The 11,561-nt window shown below is 37.4% G+C and overlaps 1 protein-coding gene across 2 annotated transcripts; it reads left to right on the top strand.

The window, feature by feature from the left end:
- Nucleotides 1-1,123: 1,123 nt before the first annotated feature.
- On the top strand, nucleotides 1,124-8,861 carry LOC108990017 (RING finger and transmembrane domain-containing protein 2-like). Of its 2 annotated transcripts, none has more exons than XM_018963855.2 (9): nucleotides 1,124-1,724; nucleotides 1,968-2,590; nucleotides 3,727-3,803; nucleotides 3,908-4,076; nucleotides 5,731-5,819; nucleotides 6,193-6,357; nucleotides 6,531-6,608; nucleotides 7,507-7,610; nucleotides 8,451-8,861. In XM_018963855.2, exons 2-9 carry the CDS (start codon nucleotides 1,987-1,989, stop codon nucleotides 8,554-8,556), a joined length of 1,392 nt encoding a protein of 463 aa, XP_018819400.1. In that variant the 5' UTR covers nucleotides 1,124-1,724; nucleotides 1,968-1,986; the 3' UTR covers nucleotides 8,557-8,861. The 2 variants fall into 2 exon arrangements, with proteins under 2 accessions (XP_018819400.1, XP_018819399.1); XM_018963854.2 differs by having other exon boundaries at nucleotides 1,125-1,724; nucleotides 1,962-2,590.
- Nucleotides 8,862-11,561: the final 2,700 nt, after the last annotated feature.

Genomic DNA, 11,561 nt, shown 5'->3' with positions numbered 1-11,561 from the left:
GCACTTGGAAGTTTTGATGTTTGGGTCTCCCTAAAATAATCTCTCAAGTTAATAGTTGATTCATTTGAATCAACATTAATCGGAGTCGACGAAGAATCCATCTAATTTATAAAAAAAAAAACATAAACGTTACAAACTTACATGTGTGTTATACATAGTTCATAACACAAATTATAATTACAGAGTAGCTTGTTTGCAACATGGCAAACATCACTCTAATTTAGGTTTTAGTTCACGCATCTTTCCTCAATTTATATCAAACTATTTTTACAACACAATTAGAATATCATAAATTAACAATAATAATTTTTTTCATGCACAATAAATATTAAATCGAATATATTAAGAACACTCATAATGGGGATTCGAGAATAGCTCTCGGATTACTGTTCACTTCACACTTCACAGTCCCAATAATTTACTCCAAAAATTTAATGTCTATCGCTTTGTACATAGTCATACACAAATAAATAATTTTAAATTAGTCTCAGATCTTCCCATATTTTGTATAAATCTCAAACAAAAAGATATGACAACAATTTGATCAGATCCACCAACAATCACAAGGACTAGAAAAGCAACAAAGATGCTTAAAATTTAAATGATAAAATTATGAATCAACATTGCAAAATTGAGACCACCAGACGGAGGGGAGGGAAAGAGATGAGAGTGCTCGCAGTCGCCGCTCGGTCACAAGATGCCAAATGGACTACAGAGGAATTAGGAGTCTGTGAGAGAATAGAGGTGTTGGTCATGACACGGCAGTCGTAGGGCATGGGGTTTTGCCAGCGACTGAGATTGAATTGGAGGCTAAGAGAGGAGTGAGAGAGTTTGAGAATAGAGGAGCAAGAGAGTCTGAGTGGAATTTGACAAAAAAAGAAGGGGGGAGATCATGCGATTCTTAACCCTAGTCTAAAAATGATGACATCGTTTCCTTTAATTTTCTTTTTTATACAGTTTAAAATAAAACGATGCCGTTTCACAAATGATACTATTTCATGTGAAACGGTGTTGTTTTGTATTAAAAATATAAAAATATATATTATATTGGCCAATTTAGTCTCGATTTGAACTGAACCAGTCGACATCGGTTTTGATTATTTTCTCCTCCCAGCAAATCAATTCTCCAGCAATGTCGACTGGTTCTTCAATCCAACAGCTGATTTTCGTCCACGACAATCGGTCCGGCTGGTTCCGGTTCACCCTAGTGCAGAGTAGCTACTGATTTTAAAAATTTTTCAAAAAGTTATATAAGAAATTCCAATTCGTTCTGCACATCGGTAAATCACAAAAACTATTTAGTATTTGGCAAAAGCTTCTCTCTTGTCTTTTAGCTCCCCTCTTCTTGCTCTATAATCTATTCGTTATTGAATGAGAAAGCGAGGAAAGAAACAACCCTCAATTCCATCAAAGCCAGAAAGCAGAGTCAGAGGCTCTCCCCTATAGGCCCTAACCTTCCTTCTCTCTTCCACATTAACCCGTTTTCGACCGATCGAAGCCCTAATTTAGTCTTTTCGAATTCCCATTTCTACACGCTCATCGGTGGGGAAGGGTGATTTCTTATCGAGTGTAGTAACCGATTTTGAAGAAGCGGAAAGAGTGGAAATGCCAATAATTCCTTGTACTCAAACCTCTTTCTTCTTGGACCTAAGGGTTAGGGTTCGCTTGATGACGACGACGATGATTTGAATTTGGAGGTCCTCAACGGAGTTACGTCTTCGAAGGTAAAAGCTTGACTTTTTCATCCTCTCCTCTAATTTTCTGCGTGTTAACATCGCCTCAAAAAAAAAAAAAAAAAAAGGAATTGTTTCAACCTTTTCTTTCTCCACACGGATATGATATAACATCCCATCATGTCATGAATAGACACACATCCCTCTGTGTGTGTGATGGAGGAGATTCTTGGATTGATTAAGATGATTATCATTCTCATTGCCTTCATGATAATGATTTACTGATAGGACTAGGGTTAGGGAATTGGGGCGAATGGAGGCTTCCGGAAGCAATCTCGACACGCCGTACAGGAGAAGATACGGGTTTCTGTCTGCTTCCAGTATCATTCAGGCACCACTCTCGGCGTTGTTGGAGTACTTGGGGCTTGTTCGTGGCAGCAGTACCAGGTCTAATTACCAAGAGACCGAGGGTTTGATTCATGGGCGTGTCTCTTCCCTTCATGCTCAGCTGGACCAACCTACGTCGACGAGTGCCACAAACCACGGGGAGGTCTCCATTAGGATAATTGGCACAGGGGAGCACGAGCATGATGATAGGGAAGCCACTGCCGCTGCCCCTGGATTGGTTGTTGGGCAGCAGGGTGGAGAGGTAGCTGCTTCTAACGAGATGGCGATGACCGGCCTGGCGTCAGAGACTCAGGAAGCAGATTCTAGGATTGACCGTGATGGCATGGCAGAGGGAATTTCCCAATCCGTAAATGTAACAACTGACGGAGAAGCTGTGGATGCAAGCGTGGCTAATGGGAGGGATTCCTCTTATCAGAGATATGATATTCAGCAGGCCGCTAGGTGGATTGAGCAAGTCCTCCCCTTCTCCTTGCTTCTGTTGGTGGTCTTTATTCGGCAGCATTTGCAAGGTAATTCTCTTTTTCCAATTTACATTATTATTACAGGTTATGATTTGATGTTACCATAGATTCTGCTTATTGTTGGGCATCACTTTATTTAGCCTAAAAGAAACGGTGTGATGATTATTAGCTTGATCGGTCTAGGAATTTTGTGTATGTTTTGCCCCTTTTTCTCTACATGCCTGAGTTATGTCGATGTGAATTCTCATATGAATGCTAAACGTGTGGAGCATTTCTTGCAACTTGATATTAAAATGGTTGTGGTGGGGAACATGCCTTCTTAGTACAAAGGGGCTGGCGGTTTTGAAGTTCTATGGTGAGCTCTGTTGGATTATATATTATTGTTCTGAGATCTCTAAGTAGTTGATGATTATTAGTTAGCTTGAAGGAAGGCCTTGGAGACCAAATAATGTTCACGGGAGAAATATTCTTAGGCAGATATTGCTGTGCTTATTAGCTAATGAGCCTTTTGGCATCGTAGATATGCTTTATTGATGTATTTCTAAATGCTTTAGATTTGCTATCTCTTTTTTTCTAAGTATAAAAGGCTTCACTATCTTATGTCATCTCTCTTAAATGATAAGAGAGATTTTACAGAGTTATGGTCATTTCTATTGTGCTGTCATTATTTCAAATTTCACGGGAGTTAGTTTAAGTTGATAAGATAAATCCTTTTATGTGGTTCTTTGTTTTAACTTAAAACCCCCAACCCTCGGAAGAAAACCATTAAAAAAAGGTAATATACATGTATAAAATATTTCTATGCCTCGAGTGTAGATCCTTCAGATTTTAAAAGGTCCTGATTCTACTTGCTTCCTAATGACTCCTGTCCATTCTTAACTAATTGGTTGTGTTCCTTTGTATGTTGAGTTGATGATTTCACTTTTTTTTTTGGCTGGATTACATGTAAGTGCTCCTCTTCTGCACATGGTCTTTCTGACCTTTCAGGTTATATCTTGTATGTCCAAGAATCAAAGAAGAATTAGGGATGCATTTGTATTTGTTGCTTCACACATAAAGAATTATCCCTATATAGTGAATTGAATTTCTTGAACTGTACACATGGGTCTTTCTCATTGTGAGCATGTTTTAGCCTTTTTCTTTCTTTAACTTTAGTGACCTTGTCCTTCTGCCATGACTTGTAGGTTTCTTTGTTACTATTTGGATTGCTGCTGTCATGTTCAAGTCAAATGATATTCTACGGAAACAGACAGCTCTCAAGGTACTATAATTTGTAGATATGAATTTTAATGTTTTTGGTAAGGACTTTATTTTTGGTACGAGAAAGCTCTCTGAATTAAGCAAGGGAATTGTTGGTGGTTGCAGGGGGAGAGGAAAACATCTGTTTTGGTTGGTATTTCTCTTGCATTCGCAGTTCATGTGGTTGGCCTTTACTGGTGGTATCAAAATGATGATCTTTTGTATCCATTAGTGATGCTTCCTCCAAAAGCTATACCACCTTTTTGGCATGCTATTTTCATCATCATGGTGAATGGTATGCTTTTCTCTGGCTGTTATTGTGAATTAATGAAATCAATAATATTTTTTTATGATGAGGAATCTCAAAAACCGTGCAAACGCAAAATGCCTTTTACTCTGTTAAAGCTTGGACCTGTGTAACTTGCCCCTATCACACAGATCAAGTAAATCATTGGCTTTTCACCAATGGGACATGGCCCCTATAAATTGTTTGCACCCAAGGGTTTGAACCTTATACCTAAAGGGAGCATACCACTAAGACCAAGGCCCTTACCATTTGAGCAAATCCCTAGGGTTTGAATGAAATCAATATTATTGTAGCTACAATACATGTATTAGTGAGCTCATCTCATTTTATTCAACATGCAATTCAACGGGTCCTTCAGATATTGGCATGAAGGTGCTAAGAAGACAATTATTACTAGAAAAGTTAACTTTCTTCTAAATTTGTTATATTGACGAGCATGTCAAATTCTACTAGTGATTGGTCTTTTGAACTTGTCATATTCTGTGCTGCCGCGAAGTTGTTGAACATGCGTTTGTATATACAGAAATAGCTAAAATTCTGCAAGCACAATTCACTTTTAGTGATTAGCATAATTGTAGCACTCTAGACCGACATTAGGAATATATTTTTTTTATTGGCACCGTTTGTCTGAGAACAGCGTCCCGACTAATCCCGGGGGTGCGCAGGCCCTCGGCAAAGAGTTTCCCGCAAGTGCACCTCAGGTAATTCAAGAAAAAAATCCTTTAATCTGGTGGCCCCTAAACATTGTTTGCACCCAAGGAGATTTGAACCTTAGACCTGAGAGGAGCATACCCTCAAACCCAATGACTTTACCACTTGAGCCAACCCCTAGGGTTTCACATTAAGAATATGAATAGCCAACGTAGAGTGGGTATGTTATAAAGGTAGTGATGGGTGCTAAATCCTACATTGGATACTTACTAGGTGAAACTGAGTTTTAAAACTGATATTAGGAAAGCTTCAAATTGATTAGTCTTTTTGGGGTCATAGCACATATATGGTTAGCTCTTTTCCCAAGTTCTTACAAGTGTTAAAGCCACCTACTTATAAAAAAAATAGTGTTAGTGTTAAAGCCACCTAGTAAGGTCTGCCATGTGATACTGGAGCACTTGATGATAAGGTCCTGAGAAGAATTTAAGGGGGATTTTGTAACACTTTAGTACCGCATTTAGAATACGAATAACCCAGTGTGGTTAGGTTATACAGGTGGTCATGGGTGCTAACTCTCACATTGGTTACTACGTAAAACTGTGTTTATAAGTGATTCTAGGGAAGCTTCAAATTGTTACCAGTTGTGACTACACTTTCCCCCAATCATTACAATTACTTTTGTTTTTTTTTTTTTTTTTTGGCCTTTTATATTTATCTTTTGCAATTATGGGAAGGAGATATTTTGTCATAAGCATCAGTTCAAATTTCCTTTTCTTCATTGAATGTCAGATTGAATTCTTGAGCACTTAATATTATGGAGTGCAGATGCTTTGTGTGATTTTTTTCTCATTTTACAAATTTTTATGGATCTTTGTCTTTTTTTGTACATAGTGATTATATTTTAGTTTGTTTTGGAGCGTTTCAATAGTTTCTTAGGTTGGGATTTGTTTTGGAGCGTTTCTATAGTTTCTTAGGTTGGTGTTTCTTTCAGATGCTTTGGTTCGGCAAGCGGCAATGGCCTTGAAGTGTTTTCTGTTGATGCATTACAAGAACAGCCGAGGCCGAAATTATCGTAAGCAGGTGAGCTAATAGAATTGGCATTTAGAAAGTTTATTTGGGCTATGTCATGCTTGAAAGCGAATGATTCAAGCAGGGTGAAGCTGCTGAAATTGATTCCTTTTCTTGGGCATTTTTCATCATTATTATCTTTTCTATTATTACTATGAACTAAACAGTATGATTAGACCCTATTCTTATGATAAATAAAATCTTGTTTACTGATAAAAAAAAGTACAAGTAAACTAGCTGGCTATCACTTGTAAAAAAAAAAAAAAAAACTAGCTGGCTATCTGATAATTTGTACATAACTAAACAGTGTTAGATTAACATGATTCATATGCATACACCTTTTATTTGCAATTAATTACTGATTGTAGATGTGCATACTTTTCAGGGTCAAATGCTTACTTTGGTTGAGTATTTGCTGCTGCTGTACCGTGCCTTACTGCCAACACCTGTGTGGTATCGCTTCTTCTTGAACAAAGAATATGGAAGCCTCTTTTCATCACTGATGACAGGCTTGTATCTTACTTTCAAGCTCACATCCATTGTGGAGAAGGTATATTTTTTGTTAGTACATTTTTTGAGATTCTTGTCTGCTACAATGTGTTTGATCTTTTCATTTTTTATTTTTTTTTATAGGTAAAAGTAAATTTGATCTTTTCATAAGGATTGACTTTCTCCTCCAACCCTCTTTTTTTGTTTTCCCCTTCTCTGGGGGTTTATGTTCAGGTTCAGTCTTTCTTTGCTGCAGTAAAGGCATTATCACGTAAAGAGGTGCATTATGGGGCCCATGCAACATCGGAGCAGGTAATGTGGATTCCTTCTCCCACAGACAAGCACACAAAGAGAATGCTAACACACATATGCACGGTCTTCAGCTTTTATTTTGGGTATGAAAACAATCATAGCAGTGTTATGAGAAAATTGAGCAGAATGGGTTTAAAGAATTGTTAATGATTAGGCTGTAGACATGGGGAGCTGGTTTGTGGGTCCCATTAGCTGTTATTTTACATTATTGTAAGAGTTTGTTATGCATATAGCCGAATCACCTTAAATATTATCAATAGTTGTACTTCCTTAACAGCATATCACTATGTGTGTATGTATGTGCATGGGTGGGGGTACTTGTGTGAACACATGTATGCCACACTTTCATTCTTTTATGGCTTGACTATGAGGAGTTTTCATTGATATGGTTCATGTCATGCATGCTTTTAGACTAAGGATTGAGTTTTTCATTCTTTCAGATCTTTTTTAAAAAGCTGTAAATTGTAATTTAGTCTGTAGGATACTAACAGATGGAGTCTATCATCTTTATATTGAATCAGTATTTTTTTAAAGAGCAATAACCTGCTGCATGTATGGTGCTTATGTGAATACCTTGTCAAGTTATCATTGATAGAATTTAATCCAATTGCATGAAACAAAATGTTGGCTTATTCCTTGGTTTGGCAGTGTATCTTGCTCAATTTTACCTCTACTTAATCACTCATATTTTCATATTATTATTTTTTTGTCTTAAACATGGTTAGAGAGTTAAATGCCTTGCGAGAAGAGCTGAAGTTTGACTTCTCTCTTCTATATCAACAGTCTTCCATAGGTCCCTGCTTAATCTAAATTTTTGCAGTTTTCTGGGGTCTCATATAGTGGTTGTGAAACTTCAGTTCTTGCCTGGGATTTTGAGCTTTGTAGGTATCTGATGCAGGTTAATGCAGCAGGCGACATGTGTGCTATTTGCCAGGAGAAGATGGATGCTCCTATCCTTCTTCGTTGTAAACACATATTTTGTGAAGACTGTGTATCGGAATGGTTAGTTTATTTCTGTAATTTATACTGTTAATTTTTTTTATTTATCATTTACTTTGTATGGGCTTGGCTGGTCTCAATTTTAGACGTGTCATGTAGGAGTGATACCCTTATATGCGGGGGCGGGATCACCCCGCACCCCACCCCCGGGAGGAGGGGCAGGGACCCGGCCCTAGTGCCGGGGGGTGGGGGCGGACATCCCCATCTGCCCCGCCCACAACCCACTTCAGTCCCATTCAGCCTAAAAATTATTTCTGGGACCCAAACCCAAATTATTATATAATTTAAATTGTAAATTAAAATTAAATATATAACAATAATTTAAAAATTGATAACATAAAAACTAGTTATCAATTTTTAAATTTGTTCTATACTTGCTCACAATATTGTATTGGATTGACATCCTAAACCAACCTTTATATAAAGGTCAAGGCAATAAGAGTCTTACTTGAGCCCGCCCCCCGCCCCTGCTAGTGTCTTTCATGCAGGGCGGGAGGTAGTGGGGGGCGGGACCCCGCTGCCTACCCCTAGACTGTCATGTGCCCCTTCACATGGTCAATTTGCCTATGTTGTGCACGCTAGTAAATAGTTGGCCAGATTTATATTAATCTCCATGCTGTGTATAGTATCTTTTCTGCTCATGGGTTTGTATACTTTGTCTTCCATTTTTTTTTCTCTTTATCTTTTCATTTTTCTTTTCTGGTTTTTTCTTTTGAAAAGTTGTGGCCTTATTTATTTAACCTGAATTGTTAGAAGGTTTTGTGTTATAATTTCTATGCGACCATTCTGCTTATTCTTGTTCTTGTTAGATCCTTTGGATGACTGATGGTCCTGTTTCCTCAGGTTTGAGAGGGAACGGACATGCCCGTTGTGCAGGGCTTTGGTCAAACCTGCTGATCTCAGATCCTTCGGTGATGGATCAACTAGTCTTTTCTTCCAGTTGTTCTAAATTCTTTTGCTGTAAAACAGGGAGTATTTATGCTTTGAAGCCCCGAATCCTTATTCAAAGCAAACTTCTCCCAATCTCTTCATCTACGTGGGTAATTGGACTATAATTTTGTTCTGGGTTGCTCTGGAAAGTTGATTGACGTGTCTGGCTAGTATTGAATGGCAATATGTTCATATGTATTGAGAAAGGCTGAAATGTTGTAATCCCTCCCCCCCCCGGGGCAAAAAAAAAAAAAAAAAACTACAGAAATTCTCCCAAGGACATACCATATATGTAATCTTTTACCATGAATGGAAGTTTTTTCCTTTTTTATTTCTTATTTTTTTATATTTATCTTGTCAAGGAAATTATTTTTATATTAATCTCCCCTCGCTACATTATTCTTGTCAAGGAAATTATTGCCTGTTTGAATGCAGAATGGACCAAACTAGCTGCAATATAAATCCTCCTGGGTTTCAAAAGCCTTGAAGGTCGGGGGTGGAATTTGGGTGTAAGGTTCAACACCTTATGATTGAACAATTCTTTGGGGTCACACTTTCTGATGAAAAGTTTGCGATTTAACTAGTTTCGTATAGAAAAATTTTTGAAGGTGCGGTGCACAGAATCGGGATTCATTTTGTAGGGATGGGTCTGAAGGGTCTTGAAGAAGTTACTCAACAATCACATTCTCCTTTTATAGCCAAGAATGAAGCGGAGGAAGAGGGAAAGACACCAATAGTAAAAAGAGGGGATTGAACCTCGAAAGTTAGTAATGAATATTCTGATGGTTCTTCATGAACTGCAAATGCAAAGCATATTAAATATCTCTTGAATTATAGAGGATGTGGTATTCCATCATATTATAAAACACCATACTATTAAAATTATTTACATTAGTACTAATTTGTAATGATATGCATCTTGCGACAGAATGAGATTACTACGTGTATATGTACTTAAATTTAACCAAATTATTCACAAAAATAGGTTAGGAAGAGACATGGTCCTTTACGTGACAAAGATGATCAAGGTGCACAAGGAGCTATAGATCATCAATATGGCTCCTTCAGGTGTTACTAATTCTCCAAAATCTTACCAGTCTCCACAATTTACTTATGTCAGAATTTTCTTGTCTTCTCCATTTTCTATATTGTTCCTTTGCTTATTAATTCCTTTGAACTCTTACCATATTATCAAAATCATTTTCCCATGGTCTTCTCGCTTTATGGGCTTTTTCTAATATCTTTCTTCACAAGTAGGTTCTCTCTCCACAATTCAGTTTCAATCAATCATCTCCCGTGGCGTTGACATTATCAGGTAAGAGAATTATTTTAGGAAATTGAATCCTATTTATTATAAGTGACAATATATTATAATTTGGGAGACGATGTTACTCACCGGCAGAAACATTTTAAATATAAGGAAAAGTAAAATAAAATGGAGATAAGGGAGAGGGAGTGAGCTGTGACTGACAATTGGGTTTTACCTAACGCCAACTATTTATTTTATGTTATAATAATGTAGCCGCATTACCTACCTAACAAGAAGTTTGACTATTAAATAAATAAATTCCTCTTATACTTGGAAAGGAAATGGAAAGCAAAAAAACGAGTGATGCATGGATGTAGATGGAAAGTTGGGTTAAGAGAGAACATTAACATTTGGAAAGATGTATGGATTCTTGGCCATAAGGCTTTGGGGCAGGAAATGGTATTAAGGGAAGATACTCAATTGGAAGACACAGTTGCTACACTCATTTACTCAGAAACCAAAGGGTGGAGAGTAGCTCGTACTAGAGCTCTTTTTAGACCAACTGTTGCTAATGACATTCTGAAAATAAGGCTTTCTTCAAACCAATATGTGGACAAATGGATATGGATACAAGAACAAAATGGGATCTTCAGTGTTAAAAGTGCTTACCGACTGATCCAAGAACATAGTAACAACAATGTTGGAGAAAGCTCGAATGCTATAGTTCAGAATAAGCTATGGAAAAGGTTATGGAAGATGCAGGTCCCCAAGAAAATTCAAATTTTTGCATGGAAAGCATGCAAAGATTTACTGCCAACTCTTAGCAACTTGAAAAAAATAAAGAAAAGAGAATTGAGGTGGAAGATCAATGTTGTTTCTGCAAGTCAGCCCCAGAAAATACTCACCACGCCTTAGTGTCTTGTCCTTCTCTAGGCAATTTATGGAAGAATTACGTGCCCATTTTACAGCAGCTGAATTTAGATGTGGAGTTTCTAGATGTGATTCTTTTTATTCTTGATAGAGGAACTAATTCGGATTTTACCTTGTTTTTTCTCGTAACTTGGGGGTTGTGGTTCAGACGTGACAAGATGCAAATGGACAAAATATTGCTTTAGCCGGGTCAGGTTATTAGCCATGCTCTGTATCTGTAGAAAATTTTTATTGATCTTAGGAGTTTCCCAACTCAAATTGCTAAAAGAATCTGCTGCTGGAATCCTCCTCCAAGTGGTTTCCTAAAGTTGAACGTTGATGGAGCCATGTTTTCAGACTTGAGAAAAGCTGAGGTAGGTGTGGTACTCCGAGATGATAGAGGAAAACTAGTGATGGTTGCAAGTAAGATAGAACATGAGGTTGAAAATCCAGCCACCATTGAATTGTTGGCTTTACTTCGAGGACTACAGTTGTGAGTCCACTTGGGCTTCTCCAAACTTCTTGTTGAAAGTGACTGCCTACTGCTGATTCAAGAGATCAAAGAAGAGAAAGATTCCTTGTCATCAGATGAAAATCTCATTAAGGAAGCAAAGAGCCTACTACACCTCTTTCAGGAGGTTGAAATCCAATATGTGCATCGCATGGGAATTGAAGTAGCACATAGATTATCTCGTTATGTTTGGAATGTTGACAATATGTCTATGTGGAGGGAGCATGTTCATACTTTTGTTGATCATTCTCTTTGGATTGATCAAAACAATTTGTATTGAGTTTTATGAATGCAGGAATGTTTGGTCATAAAAAAATAAATAAATAAATAAAATTGGCACTACTATTTAAATTTT

This window comes from Juglans regia, chromosome 4, assembly GCF_001411555.2.
Source record: "Juglans regia cultivar Chandler chromosome 4, Walnut 2.0, whole genome shotgun sequence".
Taxonomy (NCBI): domain Eukaryota; kingdom Viridiplantae; phylum Streptophyta; class Magnoliopsida; order Fagales; family Juglandaceae; genus Juglans; species Juglans regia.
The sequence above is the reverse complement of the archived record's forward strand: the minus strand, read 5'-3'. Positions and strand labels throughout refer to the sequence as shown.

Excerpts from the sequence above, each read along its gene's own strand:
- LOC108990017 (XM_018963855.2), top strand. The coding sequence starts at position 1,987 with ATGGAGGCTTCCGGAAGCAATCTCGACACGCCGTACAGGAGAAGATAC. Across the intron at positions 5,820-6,192 it reads GCCGAAATTATCGTAAGCAG|GGTCAAATGCTTACTTTGGT; the intron begins GTGAGCTAATAG and ends CATACTTTTCAG. Across the intron at positions 7,611-8,450 it reads GAAGACTGTGTATCGGAATG|GTTTGAGAGGGAACGGACAT; the intron begins GTTAGTTTATTT and ends CTGTTTCCTCAG.